The sequence below is a fragment of the Colobus angolensis genome, unplaced genomic scaffold (genome assembly GCF_000951035.1).
Source record: "Colobus angolensis palliatus isolate OR3802 unplaced genomic scaffold, Cang.pa_1.0 Scaffold172, whole genome shotgun sequence".
NCBI lineage: Eukaryota > Metazoa > Chordata > Mammalia > Primates > Cercopithecidae > Colobus > Colobus angolensis.
The window spans coordinates 3,384,330-3,410,076 of record NW_012114844.1 but is presented as its reverse complement, the minus strand read 5'-3'; the positions used below and the strand labels follow the sequence as shown (position 1 = coordinate 3,410,076).

Below are 25,747 nucleotides of genomic sequence, written 5' to 3'. Positions count from 1 at the left end.
AAAAAAAAAAAAAAAAACTCCAAGTGAAAAATGACAGCCAAAGAGAGAAACAAGTCATTCACAAAGGAAACACAAATGGCTGATGAATATATGAATGTGACTTCACCCTATTTGATGATATATAATATTTTTACTAAAACAATAACAGTTTACAACTGGGCAGCAAAACAATACTTTTAAAAGGAAATTGCTAATTTTCTTCAGTTTTAACATAACGTATGGGCAGATTTGATTATTTCTGTACTCTAAACTCCTTTCCATTGTTACCAAACCGAACTTGGGTCCACCACCCACTTAGTGCAGCAAAACTCAACACTGACACCGGGATCGCAGCAAGACAAAGTAAGGCGTTTACTACAGGGTGCCAAGCAAGGAGAATTGGGAGGCCCATGCTTAAGATCCAAACTCTCCGCTGGCTTACAGGTAAGGGTATTTTAAGTCGAGGAGGCTGAGATTACAGCCAAAGTCATAAATCAATATAATGCAGGATTTTTGCTTCTTTAGCTCAGCTAGGTCCAGGTTCTTGTCTCACAACCAGGAAAATTTAGGCATGCGGACACCATAGAGTGAGTGGAGTAGTATTTATTAAGCAAAAGGAAAGCTCTCAGCAAAGAGACGGGTCCTAAAAAGCAGGTTGCTGGTTGGCCCTTCACAGTTGAATACAAAGGCTTTTTATATAGAAGCTGATGGGACTGGGTTTCCTATTTATATAAGGCATGAATTCCTGGTGGCTCCACCCGCATTCCCCCAGTGTGCATGTGGGCCCTTAGTCCCCTGCGGGCATGTTTAGGCAAGCCCCCTGTGCAAGTTCCCTTATCTGCATAAAATGTCTGGTGTAAGCACTTGTGGGACAGGTCGGAGGTTCTCCAGGGACGCTTTCTTTACTGTCTGCCTAAAGCAAGCTGGCTGACTCCTTTTGATACAGACAGGAGACAGACAAATACTGGGTAGCACACGGCGGTTCCCCAGCAAAGGCCCCACCCCTCAAGCCTGGAACCCCGTGGCCCTAAGTGGGAACTGGCATTTCTGTTCTCATTCCCAAAAAGTTGCCTTTTGGCCTGCCATGTCCCGATCCGGTACCCACACAAACCCCGAACCCCAGGTTCCAGAAGCAGACAAGCAGATGAGGAGATGAAATAAGCAGATGAATGGTGGAACAACACAGCAGAGAAAGAGAGAAGAGGAGGAATGTCTGAACACTGAGAGTTTAGCTGGGGGCTGTCAGAGAGGAGTTTGACCACTGGATGGCCAAACTCTAGGGGAAGATCATCTTCCCACTCCGTCTTCCCAGCTCCCTGTCCATCCCTCCAAGAGCCACCTCCACCACTCAGTAAAATCCCACATTCATCCTTCAAGCCTGTGAGTGACTTGATTCTTCCAGGATACTGGGAAAGAGCTTGGGATACAGAAAGCTGTCACACTGGCCCTCTGCCCTTGTAAAAAGGCAGAGGGTCCATTGAGCTGATTAACACTTAAGCTGTCTGTGGATGGCAGCGCTAAAAGGGCACACTCTAATGCACACCCACTTCGGCTCCTGCATCTGTCCCTCTGCATGCTCCCCCTCCCCTCAGGGGTTTGAGCAGCAGAGACGACAGAACAGGCGAGTCACACCCCTGTCATACATCCTGAGATGGGGATCAGGTAACTTTCCTGTTTCACTTTCAAATACATGAAGATTATACACTGGTTTGAACTAAAAAGACAGGACAGTTCAAAGCAAGGGCCCACAGGTCATAGGTGAATTCAGAGATTTTCTGATTTGTAATTGATTAAAGAAGAGAAGCTTTGTCTAAAGATTTGGGGTCAGCAGAAAAGAAAGTTAGGTCTGGCTGTGGACGTGATCTCCTCCAGGCCCCTCAGGAAGAAATTTAGAACAAAGAACGGCAGTGCAAACCAAAAAGTATCTGAGACAGGTCTCAATTAATTCAAAAGTTTATTTTGCCAAGGTTAAGGATGTGCCCAGGAGACAAGTCTGTGCCTTTTTCCAAAGGTGATTTTGAGGGCTTCAATATTTAAAAGAGGAAAAGCAGGGAAAGAGGGAGGGTATGGTCACATTACTGAATCCATGTGTTGTAAGAGAAAAGGGGCAGGTAGGGGAACAGTCAATTATGTATGTCTGGCGCTCAGTAAATCAGCACTTTACGTAAGATAAGGTGAACATAGGGTAGTTATCTGTGGAGATATTTAACCTTTTATCTGTAGCTATCTGCCTAGGAACAAAAGAAAAGGCAGCTTCTTGCATGACTCAGCTTTCAGCTTAATTTTTTCCTTTTGGCACAGAGATTTGGGGTTCTGAGTTTTTATTTTCCTTTCACAGCAGCAAGAGTCTGGTCCTCTCGGTCCCTCCATATCTGAGGTCTGTGTACCAGCAGACCCATTTGTTGGGGTCCGAGTTTCTGAAGAACAGGTCAGAGACATATGTTAAGATGTTATCTTATGTGGAGTTCTAATTAGGGAAAAGGAGTCAGGCTGGCACGACCAGGGAAAGCAGAGATAAAGCAGACAAGCTATAGGTCTGCCTTTCTTCATGGTTCAGGACATATACACAAAAAGAGGACACAGATAAGCTATAGGTCTGCCTCTCTTCATGGTTCAGGACATATAAACAAAAAGAGGACGCAGATAAGCTACAGGTCTGCCTTTCTTTATGACCCAGCGCATCTGGTCCTCCTGTGTAGATAATGCACATAGCTCACAATATCATCAAACACCTAGGCTGATAGATCTGAATGCAAGTTACCTTCCTGCTACCTTGGCATTATCAGTACTGTACATAGCACTCTGAAGCCCAAGAACTATCCTCTAAAATCTCCGGGAAGCCTTTGTTTCTTTGCAGTCAGCTGCTCTCTCGCTGATTCTGCCCATTGCTTTCTTGCAACTTTATTTTTTTTTTTTTTTTGAGATGGAGTCTCGCTCTGCTGCCCAGGCTGGAGTGCTGTGGCCGGATCTCAGCTCACTGCAAGCTCCGCCTCCCGGGTTCACACCATTCTCCTGCCTCAGCCTCCCAAGTAGCTGGGACTACAGGCGACCGCCACCTCGCCCAGCTAATTTTTTGTATTTTTTTAGTAGAGACGGGGTTTCACCGTGTTAGCCAGGATGGTCTCGATCTCCTGACCGCAACTTTATTTTTATATGTTCCTAATGAATCTACCTTTCTTTATCTACAACTGCCGTGGTAAATTCTTACACCCCTGAGCCGCTGGCCCAGGTAGTCACTGCTCACCCACAACATTTAGTTTCTATAGAGAACCAAACATCTCACGATTAACTTCCATGGCTGTTGTTAAAAGCTACTAATACCTTCTTGCTTATCAAGTTGCTCCTTTACTTCTCAGGGTGAGCTAGGCGCCTAGAATTCCCCTTGAAGGAACTGAAGACTTTCCTTTATTTCCATGCTTGCTTGGGGGATAGTGCCCAGTAGGCCCCTAAGAGGGGTCCCTGCTCCGTCTCACCATTATCCACCTCTTTGGAAAGCCTGGCCATTTAGATCCTAAAGCTAAGCTCGTGGTGGCAGCTACTTGAATGTTAGGCACAGAGTCTGGGGATGGCTTCACAAATCTAAAGCTCCAAGGTGATGGTGAATGTCTTATTAGCCGTGTGACTTTGAGGAAGGAGTCAGACTCTTTTTCTTTTTTCAGCATTCCAGCAGCCCTTTGTGTATTTAATGTGCTACACTTTAAGGTGCATTTTTTTTTCTTTCATTAATATACAAGTGACTGGTTTTGACTCATCAGATGGAAACTTCCAAGTCAGTTGTAGAGAATAATGATGGCTGGGTCATTGTTTTCAAAAAGCACAGCACAATCTCAATTCAGATTTACATGCTCCCTCAAGATGAATTGATTCTTTAATTGTTCTCAGGATGAATGTTTCTTTAATTGTTCTACTAAGGTAAGGCTGGAGATGAATCTGTGCCTTGTAAGTTGTGGAAGGGCAAGCAGAATTGTTTAGTGTTGACCCCAGGAGCCCTGCTGAGGTTGTCTGAAAGTGGGCTATCTGGGACAAATGTCACCTTTCCCCAGGTGAGAGGAGTTGAGCGTGCAGTCTCCCATGGAGCTAAGGGCTCCCTGTGTCCCAGCAGCTGTTATCCCATTCCCTACCATGTCAGAGTCCTAGCATCTGGTGTCTAAGCTCACATTGCATGGCAGCTAAGCACTGACTTTATTCTCTGCATGCCAAGCCCCCTTGCCCCTGAGGGTTTGTTCAAACATCCCCTCCTCTTGCATTTCTCCACGAATGAGGAAGAACAAGGTGCTGTACACTTCATCTTGCTGGTCCTTTGCTTTTGTGTTTCCCCTATAAAGCCTGTTCCTTATACCCACTCTGAGTGACAGGGTGGTGTTTGGCCCCACCCACCGCTCCACATAAGGGGCCCCCATTTAAGTAGATTCAATTCATTCCAAAGCAGGCCAGGGCACCATTCAGAACAGCCTCAAGGCCTGAGTGATTTGCATCTTTTAGTTCACAGACTCCATGCTCCTTAAAAGCCACAAGTAGCCCTTGGTCCTAGAGAAAGAAAAGGGAGTGTCTTCATGAATATTAATGATATTTGATAATAAATGAATGTTATTATGATTTTTATTTCTACGTTTCTTGAATATGTGGACAAAACTAAAACCTTCCAGGTTGGCAGGTTCCTGGACACATCATTTAGTATAGCCTCCTGGCTTTAATTGCCTGTTCTGGACAACCAAGAGGGAATTTTAATATTGTCAGATGTCTAGGGAAGAAATACCTCATTGGTCCTCAAGTTTCCAGGGTTATCCTGGAGTTCTTTACCTTATTCTGAATTATAAACTCCAAAGCAATATATATACATGTATATATATAAGTAATATCAATATCCAAAAGTAAAACATGTAAACATATAGAGGCAGACCCCATTTTTTACCTGTATGCTGGAGGGGGCAAAGGCTGCATAAGCAGCTTCTGGAATATGTTAATGATCATGACAGCTTGGGTCAGTGCTGATGCTGGTGACAATGCCAAGCAGAAAGGGGCATGAAAGTGGTTTTCCCTGGCACTAGCCATAGCACTGAGAATGAACCTAGGAAATTCACAGGTTTTCACTCACTTATAGTATATAGATAACAACAATTTAGAGTCCATTATTTTGGTCTACTTAGATCCATTTTTCCTAATTCTAATCACAGAACTTCTAGCTTTTCTTGGAAACTGCCCTTTGCACACTGTCAGTCCATGTGGTTCAAGCAGAGCTGATTATAAACCAAGTTTCATTTTCACTTGACCCCAGCTGCTGGGTCCTGAATTAGACATTCAAAATTACAACACAGAGATTTTTATTCTTCTTTCTGGGTGAAGGATTTAGGTGGAGATGTAAAGGCATCTTTAACCAAATGCATCTCATGTGGTGCCTGACAAAGTCCAATATGATGCAGAACTAAAACAGAGTTGGTCAGCAGGTTACTGGATAGTATAGAAAATTGGATTAGTAAAGTGGAAATTACTCCAGCATTCAGGTGGTGTTATCTAATCAAACTGAGGTCTGCTCACCTGGTGCAGTAGGACTAGAGATCCACACTAGGTTTGCAGTGGGAGAAAGGGAGGTTTTTATTTGTAGGACATAAAGCAAGGAAGATTGGGAAGCTAATGCTTAAGTCCTGACACCCAAATCCTGGCAGCATCTAACACCTCTTCCTTAAACTCTCCCCTAAAACACCTAACACAAGCCCAAGTCCTATCATAGGTCTTTTCTCACACTCTCTTACAGAGGTACCCCACAGTTCCCAGAGTGTGCAAGCTCCCTCAGAGCAAGAAGTAAACCCCACCCGATCCACTACAGGTGTTCTGGGTGGCCTTTGGTTGGGGCATTGACACTTTCATCTCCCAATGTGCTGCCAGAAAAGGCTGTTGGACAACCCGATGGGTTGCAGGTATGGGGTTTTTAAAGGCAGGGGTAAATTTTAGGAAAGTAGAAGTTACAAGTAAAGTAATAAATCAATACACGGAAATTGCACATTGGTTTTGCCCTAAAGGGCGAAACATCTTGAAACAGGGTGTTACAGATCATAGGTAGATACAAAGATTTTCTGATTTGCAATTTGTTAAGGAAGAGAAGCTTTGTTGAAAAATTTGAGGTCAGTAGAAAAGAATTAGCTCATTTGTGAGTATACCTTTATCCAGGCCCCTCAGGGAGTAATTTAGAACAGAGAACAGTGGTCAGAGCTCAGTCCTCAGCTCCCCATTGCCTGGGGTCTCAGTGCCAGTGGATCCATTTGATGGGGATCCAGGTTTCTGAAAAACAACTCAGGGACGTATGTTAGGATATTGTCTTTAGTTTCTATAGGAGAACCAAACATCATGTGATTCTGGCTTCTTTAGCTATTATTTTAAGTTACTATTACCTTCTTGCTTATCAAGTTGCTTATTTATTTCTGAGGGCCAGCTAGATGCCTGGAATTTGCCTTGAAGGAACTCAAGATTTTCCTTTACTTTCATGCTTAGAGGGCTTTCATGCTTTTTTGATCATCATTCCCAACTGATGGTCAAAATCCAACATACTTTGCTGGCAGCAGATTGGAAGTTGGAAGTGTTAATGCTCCAGCCAAAGACCACTGAGAACTCCTTTAGTGAAAAAGGTGGGGCTTGCTTCTTGCTGTGAGGGAGCTTGCACACTATGGGAATTATGGGGTACCTCTGTAAGATAGTGTTAGAAAGGACCTATGATAGGACTTGGGCTTGTAGTCAGTGTTTTTGGGAAAAGTTTAACTAAGGAAGAGATATTAGATGGTGCCAGGAATTGGGGGTTAATTTTATGTTTGGGTATCTTAATAAATCTAGAAGGAGGGAAAACTAGGTGAGGCCAAAACTGTAATTGGTAAAGAAGCAGTAGTCAGTCATATTGTAACTGAGCACCTCCATTTTTCTAAGAGTTAGTTTAATTATTTTTAATCATTTTATTATTTTCTCTTCTTGTTCCCCTGGTTCTCCACTTCCTACTTAACCCTTTAGAAATGTAAATATAAGGCTGGGCACAGTGGCTCACACCTGTAATCTCAGCACTTTGGGAGGCCAAGACGGGCAGATAACATGAGGTCAGGAGTTTAAGATCAGCTTGACCAACTTGGTGAAACCCCATCTCTACTAAAAATACAAAAAAAAAAAAAAAATTAACTGGGCATGGTGGCACACGCCTGTAATCCCAGTTACTCAAGAGGCTGAGGCAGGAGAATCACTTGAACCTGGAAGGTGGAGGTTGCAGTGAGCCGATATCGCGCCACTACACTCCAGTCTGGGCAACAGAGTGAGACTCTGTCTCAAAAAAAAAAAAAAAAAAGAAAAAGAAAAAGAAAGAAATGCAAATATAGCCTTTTACCTCTTCTTCATCAGACATTTCCTACAAGGCAAGTTCATCTAACTATGTTCTCCAAGACAGAACTCTCCTTGAGAGTTAACAGTGGATTTATAAACCAAAGCATGCCCACTAGGAAACTCTCACCCACCAGGGGGTTGCCTCGAGAGATAATAGCTGAAAAACATGTCTGCTACTCTCTCCTACCTGGGTAGTTTTCAGCCTAGTCTTGCCCATGAAGATGCCAGTTATCACTAGCTTGACCGCCTGATAGGTAAGGCTCCAAGCTAACATGCAGACTCTCACCTTGCTGGCCTCCTCCCCTGCTTTTAAAAAGTGCCCACTTCCTGTTCCTAAAGCAAAGTGGTACATTTAAAGGTGGGATGCCTGTGCTTCTTCCCCTAAGCTGGCTTTGGAAATAAATCCCTTTATACCAGACCTCGATCTTGTTAATTAGACTCTGCAAGAGGTAAACAACTAACCCGCATTTCAGTTACAATATTAGCCAGAATGGGGGAATGTGAGGTCATTTTTATGATTTGAATAGTGCTCATGTTTTGTCTGTGTTCACATATAATTATGGAGTAGTCTTGTTTTTGTCTTGGTCCATCATTGGCCCTGAGTAGCCCTGTTTGATGTTGGTGTTCTGTGAAGTGATTTATGTCTAACAGAACACCAAGGCCCTGCTGTGCCAGGCCAGCTCCTGGCTGTCAGGGGCTGCTTTGCTGTTTCTCAGAAGGAAGGGAGATCCTTTTTTTTCCCCTTCTTCATCTGAAGTCACCTCCAGCAAGTGGCAATAGCAGGTCCCTGCTAGGGCAGCTTCCTGGATTCTGCTCAAGCAGGGCAGTTGCAATAGCAGCAATAGCTCAAAGCTTGGACTCTGGCTCCAGCAGGAGCAGCCCCTGATGACTGTAGGTTCCAGAACTCCTGCAGCTTCCACAGGAGTGCAGACTCCTGTCATCCCACAGATTGGGGCAGGCAGGAATAGGGATTCCATCAGCCCCAGCAATGGGCTCTGGGGAATATCAATTTTCCTTTTGCTTCCCTAGTCACATGGGTTTCACCTCAACCATCCCCTCTTGCTCCTCCATCACTTCTAACACTCTGAAACACCTACAGTGGTTTCTGTTTTCCTAACTGGGCACTGATTGATAATTTCTCTTCATAACTAGTTCTGCCATTCAATGTCAAATGTCTATGTCTGATTTTATGACCTCCTAAGTGACAGAATTCGGTTATTAATGGGGTAGTTTTTACATGGAGACCATGAAACCCAATGATATACTGCTGGAACCTATGGATATAGTTTTGAGTCTGTGAGTTCTTAAATGGGAAGCAATGTTGGTGTAGTTCTTTGGCCTCTGATGGTTCTGTGAACGAAACAGTCATTCTTTAAGGATCTTCTGCTCATATTGCTTTACTTGGCATGTCTGGCATTTCTCCTTTGCAGTCGATTTCCATTGCCTGAATACACAAACAGCTCTGCACTGAGCTTATCTCAGTCACAGGTTGTGTGAAAGGCATCTATAAAGTCTTCCCAGCCAACTTCTCCAGAGAGGCAGATGAACTGTTACTAATCTGACAGTGATCAAACTGAAAGAATATTCATCTGCCCATGCTTGAAACTGCCTTAAGTTTTGAACTCTAACATATTTAAGAATGTATCTTTTAGTTTACCAAATAGTGTGCCAAGTAGGCCCTCCTTCAAGAAAACCAAATACACAGATATGTATTCTTAAAGGAATTGATTAGGCTGCATATTTTGAAATTGAGGTCCCTAAGTAGGTTTAGATGCCATGATGTATATCAATGAATTTTATATCCAAATCTTTAAAGATGTGACTATATTAAGAAAATCCATACAAAATGTCTTTTGTTGATGAGGGTTGGTGCTGGTGACTTTTTGAGTGACAGTGAGAAGTGATGGAAATACAGCTTCCTGGGCCCCAGTGTCACAGCCCAACAGATTCTCATTGCCTGCTGCCCTAAAAAAAAAAAACAACAACAACAACAAAAACCCAATGCACTGAAAACAGTAGGTGTTGCAGCAAAGAAAGAGTTTAATAATTGCTCTCCAGCCAAGGGAGGAGAATGGGAGAAATTTCTCATATCTGCCTCTCTAAGAATTCGGAGGCTAGAGTTTTTAAGGGTACTTTGGTGGGCAGGGGGTTAGGGAACTGAAATCATCAATTGGCCAGGGATGAAACCACAGGAGTATCTAAACTGTCTTCATGCAGCTGAGTTAGTTCCTGGGAGGGGCGTCTCAGGACTAGGGGCATCTCTTGGTCTGCTGAAATGCCAAATCTGAAAAATATTTCCAAGACCAGTTCTTTAGGTTTTATAATAGTGATGTTATCTATAGGAGTAGTTGGGGAAGTTATAAATTTTGCAGCCTCTGGTTATGTGCCTCTGGGGACAGTAAGCAACTTATAGAAAAGCAAGATAGGCAATGGCAGGTCATTGTTTATGCCTATTCTTTAACAAAGTTCAAGCCTCTACCATAATTCTACCTTTTCTTGTGAGTGTGACATCAATCTCTGAACAAGAAGGGGGATCAGTTTTCCTTGTCTCAAAGTTTAACTATCAACTAAATTATTCTCATAGTTATCTTGGCCTCCATGCTAGAATAAGCAAAAACAAACAAGCAAACAAACAGAAAAACCTTAGCCTGTGACGTTAGAAGCAAGATGGAGTCAGTCATGTTAGGTTTCTCTCATTACTTATAATTCTGCAAAGGCAGTTTCACGAAGATGGGTAGAGAAGTTGTAAAGTAAGTAGAAGGCTTATTGGCCCAGAGGAGATGGTGGAGATAGGCAGGGGTGGATGTCTTTGCCAGGGTGGAGAATTTGTAATGTGGGAAGATGCAGGTAGAGAGGTTGAAGTACAGGTATGTTGAATTGAATTACTGTTATAAGGTCCTCACCTTCTCTGCAGAATTTTCTGTAATCTTCCATACCTGAGACTTGTCCTCTCCTTTCCCTCCTGGTCTTAGTCTGTTCTCACACTGCTAATAAAGACATATCTGAGACTGGGTAATTTACAAAGAAAAGAGGTTTAATTGACTCACAGTTCAGCATGGCTGGGGAGGCCTCAAAATCATGGCGGGAGGCAAAGGAAGAACAAAGGCACATCTTACATGGTAGCAGGCAAGAGAACATGCACAGGGGAACTTTCCTTTATAAAACCATCAGATCTTGTGAGACTCATTCACTGTCAGCAGAACAGCATGGGAAAACCAGCCCCTATGACTCAATTACTTCCCACTGGGTTCCTCCCATGACACATAGGGATTATGGGGGCTACAATTCCAGTTGGGATTTCAGTGAGGACACAGCCAAACCATATCACTCCCTAACCCTGACTCTACCATTCAGTTCCTAGCTAGGTAATTAGAATTGAACAGAATCCTTTAGAATTCTCCTTTCTTAACAGTGCCCCTTCTATAGCCATAATAGCCATATAGCCCATCTTTTCAAGTCAAATTTCAGGCAATGTCTGAAAAATGAGCTTTCTCCTTGTTTGTCTGATAGCTTTAAATAACAGATCCACAATTTTTTGATTTATCTGTATGGGATTCTCCAGAGCCTAGCTCACTGCTAACCTAGACTGATCAAATGAGTAGAGATAGAAGAGAATGAAGCCCTTGTGTTTCTGGTTTTAGTAGATTCTGTTTTATTTTTATACCTGTAAACAAGTTTGCACTAGTTATTCTCTTGCCATGCAATGAACTGGTGTTTTATAAACACCACTAATCATGCAGATAAGACCATAGGCTGTTATCTCTTTTATTCATAGAAACTCCTTGGTAAGGGATAGAAAGGGCTGCATTTTCAACAGGATTATGCTAGTCTGGGAACTTTGTCAAGAATCTTCCATCCGGTTGGCCAGTATTTTATTATGACCCAGCCATCCCACTACTGGGTATATACCCAAAGGATTATAAATTATTCTACTACAAAGACACATGCACACGTATGTTTATTGCGGCACTATTCACAATAGCAAAGACTTGGAATCAACCCAAATGTCCATCTGTGACAGACTGGATTAAGAAAATGTGGCACATATACACCATGGAATACTATGCAGCCATAAAAAAGGATGAGTTTGCGTCCTTTGTAGGGACATGGATGCAGCTGGAAACCATCATTCTTAGCAAACTATCACAAGAAGAGAAAACCAAACACCGCATGTTCTCACTCATAGGTGGGAACTGAACAATGAGATGACTTGGACTCGGGAAGGGGAACATCACACACTGGGCCTATCATGGGGAGGGGGGAGGGGGGAGGGATTGCATTGGGGAGTTATACCTGATATAAATGATGAATTGATGGGTGCTGACGAGTTGATGGGTGCAGCACACCAACATGGCACAAGTATACATATGTAACAAACCTGCACGTTATGCACATGTACCCTAGAACTTAAAGTATAATAAAAAAATAAAATAAAAAAAAAAAAAAAAAAAAAAAAAAAAAGAATCTTCCATCAAGGCATCTTAAATCTTTTTGGTCTCCCTCTTGGGCTATTTTCTTTGGCTGTTCAATTGTCTTCAACTGCAAAAGGTTATAAATATGGTTTAATGTGAGCAAGCCCATCCTTCAGTGAATTTCCCGCCCCTCCCCACAGTAGTTTATCATCTATCCCTTTCATTCCTGCAAATGAACAGAAGATTAAGTACTGATATGAGGACAAACTCAGCATACAAAGCAAGAGTGGGCAGCCTCTCTGAGCTGCTGTGGCTTTGGGTTTCATGGTCTATATAGTTGGGTTTGTGTTGATGCAAAAGAGTCAAACCCTGTAAGCTATTTGAAGGGATTTATTCTGTGCCAAATATGAGTGACCAAGGACTGAGGCACAGTCTTAAGAGGTCCTGAGAACATGCACGCCAGGTAATTGGGTTACAGCTTGGTTTTATACAGGGGAAGCATAAGACATCAATCAATACATGTAAGGTGTACGTTGGTTTGGTCTGGAAAGGCAGGACAACTCGAAGCAGAGGCTTACAGGTCATAGGTGGATTCAAAGATGTCCTGATTGGCAATTGGTTGAAAGGGTTATGGTCTTCCTGAAGAGTTGAAGTCAGCAGAAATAAATGTTTGTAGTTAAGATAAGGGAGGTTGTGGAAGCCAAGGTTCTTGTTATGATGAAGCCTTCAGGTAGCAAGGTTCAGTAAATGTCTCTTATCAGACTCTAAAAGGTTAAATCTCTTAGTTAAATCTCTCCTGGATCAAGGGGAAAGACCTGGAAAAAGAAGGGGACTTTCTTCAGTAAATTTTCCCCAATGGCTCTGCAACTTTGCAGGGCCCTTTCAAAATATGTCAAATAAATATATTTTAGGGTAAAATACTTCAGTTTCATCCAGGGACTGCTACCTGCCATGTGATGCTATGCTAGAGTCAGGTTGGAATTTGGTATCTTATTGCTACAAAGAGACTGTTTTGTCAGTCTCAGGATCACTGTTTTAATGTTAATGCTAGTAAGTTATGCCTGAATTCCAAAGGGAGGAAAGTATAATGAGGCATGTCAGATGTCCCCTCTTCTTATCATGACCTGAACTAGTTTTTTATGTTTACTTTGGAATGCCCCTGGCAAAGAGGAGTCCATTCAGTCAGTTGGGGGGGCTTATAATTTTATTTTTGGTTTACATTTGAGACTTTTTCTGCCTGAAGCAAAATGACTTTTTAGGATCTGTTGGGCAGGAAATTGCTTAAACTTTAGGTGGATTCAGTTAAAAATTCCCATATGAAAAAATGCATAAAACCAAGATAGAAACTGATGAAATGCAGGTACGTTCTCTCCCATCCCCAGTGTCTCTCTACCAAATGCCTGCCAAATTATCTACCTGATTACAAGGACTTGCGGGTTTAGGGATATTTCTGGATGAAGCATGGTTAATTATAAAGGCCTTCTTGTTAAGGTTAATTTGCAAATGGACCAGGACAAACAGGTGGATCACATTAACTCTGCTTTGGACCATAACTCCTTTTGCAAATTGTCCAGTGGATTGCAGACCCCAAGAAACACAGTCTAGGAGATGCTTCAAATAGACTAGTGTACTTCATTCCTAGAGTGAGCTTTTTCTCTGATTCTCTATCCTGGGTTGCTGAGCAGGGCAATCAGGCAGATACATGAAGGTCTTTTTCTCCTCCCTTAAGACTTCACACCAAAGCCACCCTTAAATTGCTAATCTTTTGTCTTCGTAATGCTAGAAACACTCGTAGTTTCTCATGACCTTCAGAATTCCATAGAGTCTTGCAAAAATGTTTCATTCCCAAAGCCTCAAAAGGTTCATATAAAGGGCCCTTATCAGCAGCATCCCTCTGGCCCTTTGATCATGCCAGGTGCAACTTCCCAGTTCTCTGATGCTGGGCCTTGACCAGGAAGGAGGAGAGGGTCTGTCTGTCCCATGCTCCTCAAGTCACCAATTAGCACAATGTCCCACCTCTGTTTGGTCTCCTTCTGTCTGGATAACAACTGACATTCCTTGTGTTTACCCATCTCTTTCTTGGTTACTCCCAGGGACATCCTCTGTAATGGTTGGGAAAAAAGAGTATTGTGTGGGGCCAAATTCCACTGTCATCAGGAGAGCTTAGAGTTTGTATTAATCCATTCTCACATTGCTATAAAGAAATACCTGAGTCTGAGTAATTTATAAGAAAATAGGTTTAATTGGCTCATGGTTCTGCAGGCTATAGAGTATCTGCTTCTGGGGAGGCCTCAGGAAGTTCCCACTCACGGTGGAAGGCAAAGCAGGAGCAAGCATGTCACATGGCAAAAGCAGAGGCAAGAGAGAGAGGGAGGAGGTGCCACATACTTTTAAATGACCAGATCTTGCAAGAACTCCTTACTATCGTAAGGACTGTACCAAGAGGATAGTGCTAAATGATTCATAAGAACTCCATCCCCATGAGCCAATCACCTCCCAGCAGGCCCCACCTCCACCACTGGGGATTACATTTCAACATGAGATTTGGGCAGGGACACACATCCAAACTATTCAGGGTGCATGATTTTATGTGACATCAGAAGCCTTTCAGAGAAGGAAGGTGAGTGGTGATGGTCAGACGTGTTGTCCTCTCATCCTCTGTATCCAAGGTGAAGGGCAAAAAATATGGCAGCCCTATGCAACATAAGTTAGAGTTGGGATTATTTAACCTAACAATTTACTCTTCTACTATACCTCCTTTGCTTATCAATTCCAAGTTAGGGGACGTGCCGTCTCAAAACTTACTTCATCTATTCAAAAGAAAGTTTTCTTTAAGTTAAAGTATAACACTGTAATTTTTATAAACCATGCTATGAAGATCAGAACCCTCTGTTTGATAGTTTTTGGCATTCTTGGGTAACTTAAATAAGAAGAGTAGAGACAGATGCTCTTAGAGATAGATATTATTGGTCATTTTGCATATTGTATTTTAGTAGAATTATGCAATGTCAGAAGATTTTCTAAACTCCAGAATTACAAAAACAACCCCAGTCCCACCCCACTTATTTCCCACTTTAATCCCATAACTACTCATTGCTTTGTGTGGAGATGGTGGAGAGAATTTATGGGGAAGTGTTAGTTTGTCAGGGCTGCTTACAGAGTGTGTTACCCAGAACAGAACACACTGTTGAAATTGTTATTTGACTATGTCAGATAGATGAAAAATAACCCCTCCTTTGTTCTGGAACCTAGGCTTTCATTAATGTCTCTAAAATAGCATTAACCTTTTGGTAGTCTCATTGAATTGTTGACATTGGGTTACTATCCATCATAACCTCCAAATACCTTTTGTTTAGCATTTTTATTGTTGGTGTTTGTTTTATTGCTTTTTAGTTGGTGCTCAGAGTTTGTTCCCCCTTCCTGGAATCATCTAGCTGGTCTAGACTTGGGTCTGTTTTATAGTTTTTGCAGAGCTCCAAGACTTCCTTTCAAATAGCCTCAGGTAACAAGGCCAGTTCAAGTATGATGTGCTCAGTGGCTCCCTCAATCAGTGGGATGGGGGGGTCAAGGCTGTGACTACTTACTGGTAGGTCTTCATGAAGCTGAGAAAACCTGGAATTAGCTGCTTGCATTGCCACTTTGGGAAGAACTAGAGGGATACCAGGGAGCAGTGATATAGGTATTACAGGTATTATCATAAAAAAAGTACAGAATGTATAAATGAACAAGATCACTCTTTCATTTGCAATTTTAGGTTGAGCCGTTTTCTTGCTCACATGGGCCTATTTTCTTTTCAATACCCTACTTTCTAGGGTGAGGTGGATATGCCATCTTAGGTATTCAAAATAGCAGACCCCCAGTGGAGTGTGTGTGTGTGTGAGAGAGAGAGAGAGAGAATGTAGGGAGGATTTTCAAGTGTACATGTGGGGAGGGAGTTTTGAGTGTAGGTGTGTCTTATTTTTATACTTTTACAGTCTCTAATACAGTGTCTGGAGTATGGAGAGTAGTCAATAAATGCACACGTAGTGAATGATTATAAAGATGTCTCTAACTTCAGATACAGATCTGTCACTTGCCAATTCATGCTTTAATAACTTTTAAAAATACCTACTATAATGCACAGATTTTTAGTCTGTTCCATAATGTTAAATGTTAGTTAATGTTAGTCTGTTCCATAATGTTAAAAAGTTTTATATCATCCTTTTATTTGCTTGAATTTATTTTGCCACGTCCCTTCCAATACATAATTTTAGCTTATATTATAATACATTTTAATATTTATTGATCATGCCATCAAAATTCCCTATATCAAAATTACGAATGGAAATTGAAATTAAACTTTTAAACAATTTCCTATGACCATAAGGCTCTAAGTGTTAAAAATTCTTCTGGATTGAATTGTTAAAACAATTCATTACTAGCATATATTTATTAAAAGCAACAGAGATGTATTATAAATATTGGTAAGTCATTATTGAGTGTTGTGTTATTTAAGGTAGCAATGGCTGTTTAAACAAATCCCCAATTCCAGTGGCCTAACACAATGGAAGTTTATCTCTGTCCCATTTTCCAGTCTTAGGTGGATGTTCTAGTTGGCATGTGACTCTCTGTCCAGTGATTCAGAGACTCAAGCCTCTTGATTTTTGGCTTCTCCATCCTTGAGCGCCTCCTCATCTTAGCAGAATACAGCTGGAGAAGGAAGAGGATTGTATAGGGAAGACCTTCTTAAAAGCCTTGGCCTGGAAGTTCCACCCACTGTGACTGCTTATTTTCTATGGGTGAGAAGTAGTCACATGACCATATGACATGCCTGAGGTCACTGGGTGAACACCTGCTTTCCAGGGAGGACTTTCTACTATAGGATGAGGCATGGGAGCTCACGGGTGGGCAGGCAACTAATTACAACATAAAAGAGGAAGGTTGTTGTAAATACATTCTTTTAATGAGACTGATGCTTGTAAAAACATTATTATATTCCACTGATTAATTTTACTTATTGCCAAAATATAACATGATTTAGCATCTATTCTATTTTCTCATTTTTATAGATACAAATACTGAGAAAACTTGTTCTCAGAAATATGGAGGTGGGAATAGAAATTATGTTTCAGAACTGTGACTCCATTCTTGGAACTTCTTCTAAGTAATATGTCAAAAGTGATATACTTATCTATCAATATCAGCTGATGACCTAATTAGGTCTTTCTGCAATGTTGTTGAAATCAAATAGTTGGAAAACACCTTATTTTCAAAGGATGTTGCCCATTCATAAAGTGATTTCTTATTTATATTCCTGGAACATATAACCAAAAAAATCTTTACCAATATGTATTAAGTGACTATCAATTATACTGTTGCCCCTTTACTCACAGGCACCATATTTAATCAATAGCATGGGGAAAATTGAAATTTTACTTTCAGTATGCCTTTGTCAATCCAATATTATTTTATCAAATGTCTTAATTGTCTTGCCTGCTTTATAAATAATTTTTATTATGATTGAAATCTTAGAACTGCAGATTTAGCTTATTCAGTTGATGGAAAATATCATCCACATAACCTGATGAGCAAAGCCAATTTCTTGTTGGCAAACTATTCAGTCACATTAGGTTTCCCTTCTTTATTTAATAAAACTGGAAGGGATTGACTTTATTTTTCAATATGTGTTTCAAAAAATAGTATTTTCGAAAGAACAACTAAAGAATAACTTAAAAGCACATCTTGTAAGATATATTACTAACAGCAATCAATAATGAAGTGATACATTTCTAATAGCTGCTCTAATATTATTGCAATGTAAAGTGTGGCTAAAATTTGTTATTTAAGAAGCTAGGTATATGAGGCATATATTTGAAAAATGTGTATGTATTTGTGTATTAAACAGTGGTGGCTAACTTTTTGAAATAATTAACAATTACATAAGAATCAGGTATAAAATCAGAAATTATTAATCACATTAGATATACTGATCAAGCTTTCCTTATGTATTTAATGAAAGTGTATAAATGAACCAATCTGACAGCTAGCATATAATTTTGTTTTTTGTTAAAAAGAGATAGAAAAATATTAAACATTTTATAAGCTGAAATAAGGTAATGACAGAGTAATTGGAATAAATATTTCATAATATGATGTGTTAAAACAGGTTTTAACTACATTATTGAATGAAACGCATGAAATCTGAAAGATCACAAAAGGCTTTTTTCTGCAGGAATGAGTCAGTGTATACTGGAGAATCCTGGTAGCTCAGAAAACATTCTAATCATGCTTAAAAGCATCAGCATCACTAAGCTGTGCAGGTCCTTGGTATAAATATGTCTTTAAAGGAATCACTTAAATATTGAGGGAGGGGCCAGATCATGAGGTCAGGAGTTCGAGACCAGCCTGACCAACATGGTGAAACCCTGTCTGTACTAAAAATACAAAAATTAGGCGGGTGTGGTGGCATGCACCTGTAATCCCAGCTACTCGGGAGGCTGAGGCAGGAGAATTGCTTGAACCCAGGAGGCAGAGATTGCAGGGAGTCGAGATTGTGCCATTTTACTACAGTGTGGGCTACAGAGCGAGACTCTGTCTCAAAAAAATACATATACATGTGTGTATATATATGTATAAAAATACATATATATGTGTGTGTGTGTATATATAGAGAGAGAGAGAGGGAGGGAGGGTACATTTTCTGGGGTTCATTTTTACATTTTCAGAGGGCTCTCCCTCAAGAGTGCTGCTCTACTTGGCAATATTTGGGGGATGGAAGAGGTGAAACCCTTCATTGCTTTACTCTACAATATATCCAAATTCAGAACACTCTAGCACAGGCCAACATAAGTTCCGATGTCTCACTTATCCTAACAGAAATATCTCCCAGACCTGCAGAAAGAGACAAATCCTAGACAAGCCTATGATGTTTTGATTAATCATTAATAGAGTTGTCCTTGAAGACAGTATTTTAGATTGTCCCTTTGGCATCCTGAAGTTTTTTTTTGTTGTTGTTGTTGTTTGTTTTGATTTACAGCTCAGGGCAATGCACAATAGTAAGATTCAGGATGGATAAGAATGTGCCTTTCTTTTTTGTCCAAAAAGGCCATTGTAAAAGAGAAGATGGGAAAGGAGACTATCTGATCGTTCCAATCTGTTCTCAGGCAGATTTTAAGAATGGCAGTCAAGGCACCTGGAAATTGATTTCCTTCCAAGTCTCTGTGCAAGGGGTATTCTTGCCAAGTCTTAGCTTTTTAGTGCAATTTGATGCTCACTGGTGTAGCGTCCCAGGCAAGGCTATTCCTACCACCAGGTGGCAGCATCCTCTAGTTGTTGGTGGGCTCTAAGGCAGGAAAGAAACCCAGTTAAGTCTGTAACCTTAACAGCCTTGAACAAATGAACCTGAGCCAAGGCAGAGTGCACACAGACCCCATAAACCAAAGGAGACAAACCCTCAACAGACAGAAGCTAAGGTGAATGTCTCTTAGTCTCATTTTCTGCTCACTTCAGCATGAACAGTTTGAGAGATGCACACTTAGCAAAACAGGTCCTCTGGAGCAATAAGGAGGTAGCAGGTGATCTGTAGTGAAACTCCTAATTGTTCCTTTGAACCATTAGCACTTTTGGGTAACTTTTGTCTAGAACAAGTACTAAATGTCACAGAGGTTTGTTCCCCTGCCCAAAGGTGCCCAGGATGAGAGGGCAGGTTTAACCTGGTATCTCATCAGAATAGGGACAAAAGAAGACAAGTCATATTGCAGCCACTCTCACCTGGCTTGGTCTTATTAGAGCTACCTGCTGTCCCCTGGGGTGATAAACAGTTGCATTTGCCTGGTTATTTCGTTGGTTTAAAAGGCTGTGTGTCATGTGATTGCAAAGTCAGCTCAGACTCTTGACTTACCAATGTCGGAGCTGCCCTTCTTGTCTTCAAAGCACCTTCCTTCTTTCTTCCAGAGCCCACTGGGGTCTTGATGCTGTCAGAAGTAATCATATGGACTTAAAAATATTGCATCACAGCCTAGAGGTGACCAGCTCTATCACTAACAAAAAGCAATTTAAGCTTTTGGGGCCCCAGTTTCCCCATTAGTAAAATCATGTGCGTTGTGTACAAAGTAGCTGTTGAGAGGGGTTTCATTACTCAACAGGGCTTAGATTTTTCTGGACTTTGCAGGAAGGAGTCTCTGCCCTTCTAGGTTTTGTGCTCTGCAGCTATGGGCGTGAAGATCACCCCATCCTCTTGGCAGTCCTCAGCAACATGAATGGCAGGCCTGCCCTAGGAAGAGATAGACATCAAGGCCACAACGCAAGCCATGCGCAGGTCATGGGTTCATGGTACTGTTGAGTTTTAACTCCTTACTCAGGAACTGAGCTGAAATGAACAGCTTAGCAGGCATTGTTCCTGGAAGGAACTTCTTTTTAGAGAGGCTATAAGCCGGCTGGACCCCCAGACTCTCCTCTGTGATCTGCCTCACTGAAAAACAAAATAGTTGTGACTAGCCCTACCTTCTCTTGGCTGACAGTAGTACCTGTTTGGGGCTGCCACTTGCTGATACCCACACAAGCCCAGTGCCAGAATGCATAGCTAAAGTGCTGTTGCAAGGGGAGAGGTCATTCTCGCAGTGATGCCTGGCCTGCACTGGCAGTACCTATCCCACAGTGGCCTGCTGGCCTTCCCCGGGCTGCCAGAAGTTGTGTTTGCCCTTCACAATTCTTCTGGGTGCTCAGCTCCTTTGGCTTAGAAGTTCACTACCTCTACCCCCATCAGCTCCTGGCTGGAAACCTTAATCCCTTTCTCTATGTCTTCCACTTCACTCTCAACTTCTACCAGCATGGCTAGTGGATATTTCAGCCACCTATCCTTCCTGCCACTCCTCATCCTGAATTTCGATCAGATTATCTACTTATGAAGTAGTGTTTTCAGATATAGGGGAAGGGAAGCTTCTTTTATATTATCTTTCATGGGTATCTCATACTAATGTTCTTTCCAAAACAATATAGTCTTTATTCCCACTGACAAAGTCAATTACAAGGGCATAAACACGATTTATTTCCTTTCCAAGTGTCCCAATGCTTCACCAACACCACTGCCACCACTAAGGGTTCCAGTGTGATCACCATCTGGGATCTGCCTCTTCCAACTGCTTGTTTACCTCCTGTGCACGCTCCGTGGGACATGAAGGTGGGGCTTTACCAGAGGGACCCACCCCCTTCCGCCCAGGACTCTGCCTCTGGCTGCCATTCAAGGCCGCAGGGCTTGGGCCCCACCCCGCTCCTAGACTGGAGCAGGCCCTGGGAGAGGAGCGAGGCCAGGCAGTGGGAGCAGACATCCCCGAGTCTGCAGGAACAGGGGGGCCTTTCTGGTCCCCGAGGATGTAGGCTGCAGAGATGCCCAGGCCCTGCACCTGGGAAAGCGGCTGCAGCTGCACCTGGGGAGTTCCCATCCCACTCACCTGGAAGGAGAAAGACTCCTGCTTGTCTCTGACTCCTGCCTGCTGCCTGAAGCGGAAGGCCCAGGTCTTCAATCTCCGGTTGGGTGCCTGCAGCTGCACCCAAGAGGGCAGATCCTGCCTGTTCCTGGCCACCTCCAAGAGCACAGGTAGGTTCAGATCCACAGCCCACAGTTTGGGCAGAGGTCCATTCTGCTCCCTAGAGCAGGAGGCCTGGGTCTGCAGCCACACTTCCGGTAGCTGCAGTGGCACCTGGGGAGCTCCACCCCCAACTCAGAAGGGGCGGAGCTCCCACCGGCTTCATGGAGTGTGCAGTGCCAGCTGTAGCCAGGGTGATGGCATCAGCCTCTGCCATCATTAGGTACTATTTATTATCTTGATTTTACAAATGATAAAACAACTGTTGGATTTCAGCCCAGGTCCACCGGAATCCACAGTCTTCATTTAACCCCCATGTTCTACAACACTAGACCAGGGGAGAAATTTGCACAGAAAGTAGTATGCATAATGGAGGCTGGGAATCAGAGAAAGCAGATAGAGAAAACAGTCTTAAAGGACTGAATGAATTACAGATAACCTGTGTTTTCCAAGGGCTGGGGCCTGGAGGGAGGAGCAATTAGGTTTTAATGGGTACAGAGTTTCAGTTTTGCAAGATGCAAAAGTTCTGGAGATCTACTGTCTAACAATGTGAATACACTTAATACCACTGAACTGTACGCTTAAAAATGGTTATGAGGGTAAATTTAATGTTATGTGCTTTTGACCATAATAAACAAAACAAAATAACTTGTATTCACTCTCTGCAGGTGAGGGGCCGCTTTTCAGAGGCACTCTCCCCATCTCTACCTCACTAGGGCTTTGCAGGAAAAAGTTTGTCTGATCACTTTATGTTGTTATATGCTACATTGTTCCTCACTGAGTATGTGCTGCTGCTTCTTTGACTATATGTCCTCCTGCTTGGAGATTTGGCTTTTTCATTCTCTAAAAGGGGTATTTTGATGAGCAACAATATTTTATTTTATTTTATTTTATTTCATTTCATTTCATTTCATTTCATTTTATTTTTTATTTTATTTTATTTTATTTTTATGATGAAGTCTCGCTCTGTTGCCCAGGTTGGAGTGCAGTGGCGCGATCTGGGCTCACTGCAACCTCCACCTCCCAGGTTCAAGCAATTCTCTGCCTCCTGAGTAATGGGGATTACAGGTGTGGGCCACCATGCCTGGCTTTTTTTTTTTTGTATTTTTAGTAGAGACAGGTTTTCACCATGTTGGCCAGGCTGGTCTTCAACTCTTGACATAATGATCCACCCGTCTCAGCCTCCCAAAGTGCTGGGCGTGAGCCGCCCGGCCTTTAAATTTTAATGTAATTACAGGCGTGAGCCGCCCGGCCTTTAAATTTTAATGTAATATAATTTATCAGTCTTTTTTGGTTTATGGCTAATACTTTTCTTTTCTTTTCTTTTTTTTTTTTTTTGAGACAAGGTCTCACTCTGTCACCCAGGCTGGAGTGCAGTGGCATCCAGGCTCACTGTAACCTTGAATACTGGGCTCAAGCGATTCTCAATCCACAGCCCCCTGAGTAGCTGAGACAACAGTTGCATGCCACCATGCCTGGCTAATTATGGCTTCTACAAAATGCCAAACATTCTCTGCCCCCAAATTAGGAAGAAAGTCTCTTGCATTTCAACTAAAAGCTTTACAATTTTGCCTTTTATATTTAAGTCTATAATCCACCTGGATTGTTTTTAGCATTTTAGAATCCAATTTTATTTGATTTTTCCATATGACTATCCAATTATTTCAGTTTCTTATTGAAAAGATTATATTTCCCCCTCTACTTTGCAATGTTATCTTTGTCATGAATCAAATATCTACATATGTGTGAATCTGTTTCTAGGTTCTTTATTTCCATTCATTAGCCTATTTGTCAATCCCTGTGCAAATACCACAGTGACTTGATAATTGAACCTTTATAAGTGTTGACATTTGGTGGGACAAGTCCTCCCACTTTGTCATTTTCATGGATGTCTTGGCTATTCTTAGCTGTTTGCATTTCCATGAAAATGCTAGAAACAACTAGTGAAATTAAAATACACACACACATGCGCACACACACACACACACAATTAATATAACCCTGTTCAGATTTTCCCTGGGATTACATTTAATCCATAGGTTGATTCGGGGAGAAATAACATCTTTGCAAGACAGTTTTCCAATACGTTCCTTTCCATTTTCCTGAGTCTTCCTTCAGTTTCTCTCAATAAAGTTTTATATGTCTGTTCATGTGAGTTTTATACATCTCTTATTATCTCGATTCCTACATACTTGATACTTCTTGATGCCATTGTAAGTAGAATTTTTAAAATTTTTACTTTCTGTTTGTTGCTGGCATATAGAAGTAAAATTGATTTTGTTTTCTGACAATTTTGCTTATCTTTCTTAATTGTTAAAATTATTAAAATTATTTTTTAGTAATTCACCTATAGTACTTCTGGGCAGTCTATGAGCACAATCATAATATCTGAAAATATATAAATTTTTTTCCATTCCAATCTTTGTATATTTTATTTCTTATCTTATCATGGCATGACGCCCAGTAAAGTGTTGAATAGGACTGGTGATAGTGAGTGACTATTCTTCCTTTTCCCAGTCTCAGAGGGAAAAACCTTCAGTATTTTACCATTAATTATGATGTTTTTGGTAGCCTTTTCTTTCTTTTTTCTCTATTTCTTTAGACAATAGGGAAGTAATAAAAGGGAAGTCCCCTTTTACACCAAGTATACTAAGAGTGTATTTTTAACATTAATGAATAATGAATTTTATAAAACATTTTATTCTATTTTTTGAGATGATCATATTTTCATGATTTTCATGCTATTTATTTATTTTTTTTGACGGGGTCTTGCTTTGTCGCCCAGGCTGGAGTGCAGTGGCGCAATCACAGCTCTCTGTAGCCTTGACCGTCAGCTTCTCCAGTAGCTGGCACTACAGGCACACACCACCATGCCTGGTTAATTTTTTGTATTTTTTGTAGAGACACAGTTTCACCATGTTGCCCAGGCTGGTCTTGAATTTCTGAGCTCAAGCCATCTGTTCACCTCTGAATCCCAAAGTGCTGGGGTTACAGGTATGAGTCACTGCACCTGGCAGAATTATGTTGATTTTATACTGAATCCCATTTGGTCATGAAGTTTATCCTTTTTACATGCTGAATTTTGCTTGTGAATATTATGTACATGATTTTGCTACTATATTTATGAGTTTAATAGTTTTCCTTTCACATATCGTTGTTATTTTTTATATCAATTTATTGGCATAAATATTTCAAAAGAATCGTCCTATTATTATAGTAGATACAGTGGTGGTGAAGTCTACTTTTTCATTCTTGATATTGCCTGTTTGTAGTTTCTCTTGGTTTTGCTAGATCCTTCTTGCCTGAATTTTATTAATGTTATTAAACAAATTTTTGACTTTGTTTACTCTTTTTTTGCAGTATTTATTTATTTTACTTTTGGGGGGCTTAATTAGCCCATTATTTTTTTATGGCCTTTCTTCGTGTATGTGTGTGTGTGTGTATGTGTGTGTGTGTAGCTATCATTTTTTTCCCCAAGTGCTGCTTTAGTATATTACCAAAGTTTTTCTATATATTGATTTCCTTATACTTTAGTTGAAATATTTAATTTAATTAGAATTAACACTATGATTTCTTCTTTGATCTGTGGCTTACTTGGAAATGCTTTTTATAATTTTCAAAATATGATTATTTTTCTAGTTATTTTAAAAATCTGTTTTTTTATCTTGCCTGATTGCATTGTGGCAATAGACAATATTCTATATGATTTCACCCTTTTGAAATATTGTTATTTTCTTAATGGCCCATTAGATGGTCAGTTTTCATAAAAGTTCCATGTATGTTTCGAGAAAATATGTATTCTTTAATTACTGGGTGCCATGTTGTTCATTACCGCAAATTTGTTAATTGTGTTATTCCAACATCTGTGTCCTTACCAAGTTTTTGTTATTAATTATAGTTTTAATATTTCCAGCTCTGATTGTAGATATATGTATTTTTCTTTGGAGGCTTGTTACTTTTGCTTTAAGTATTTTCAAGGTCATTTTATTAGATGCATGTAAGATTATTATTATATTTTCATGTTGAATTGGACCCTTCATCATTAAGGAATGATTCTTTTTTCTTTATAGTAAAGTAGACTTTTGGAGTTAAAATGTATTTTTCTTAAATTAAAATAGCAAAACAAACTTCCTTTTGGTCAGTTTGTGTGATACATCTTTTTATATTTTTTTACTTTCAACTTTTTTATGTTTCTATTCTTACGTGTCTCCTTGGGGCAGCATTAAGTTGTGTGTTGTCTTTTTACAATTTTTTATTATTCATTTATTTATTTTTATTTCAATAGCTTTAGGGGTACAAGTGGCTTTTGGTTACATGGATTAATTATATAGTGGTAAAGGCTGAGATTTTAGTGCACCTGTCACCTGAGTAGTGTACATTGTACCCAATAGGTATTTTTCATCTCTTACCCCCTCTAACCCTACCCCACTTCTGAGTCTC

General features: G+C 40.9%; 1 protein-coding gene across 1 annotated transcript in view; it reads left to right on the top strand.

Annotated features, from left to right (window-relative positions):
• Positions 1–20,898, top strand: part of TMED3 (transmembrane emp24 protein transport domain containing 3) — a 71,729-nt gene extending 50,831 nt beyond the window's left edge. The window contains exon 3 of the mRNA XM_011938396.1: positions 20,783–20,898. Coding sequence (XP_011793786.1) covers positions 20,783–20,833 — 51 coding nt within the window. The 3' untranslated portion in view covers positions 20,834–20,898. The remainder of the gene's footprint in view (positions 1–20,782) is intronic.
• Positions 20,899–25,747: the final 4,849 nt, after the last annotated feature.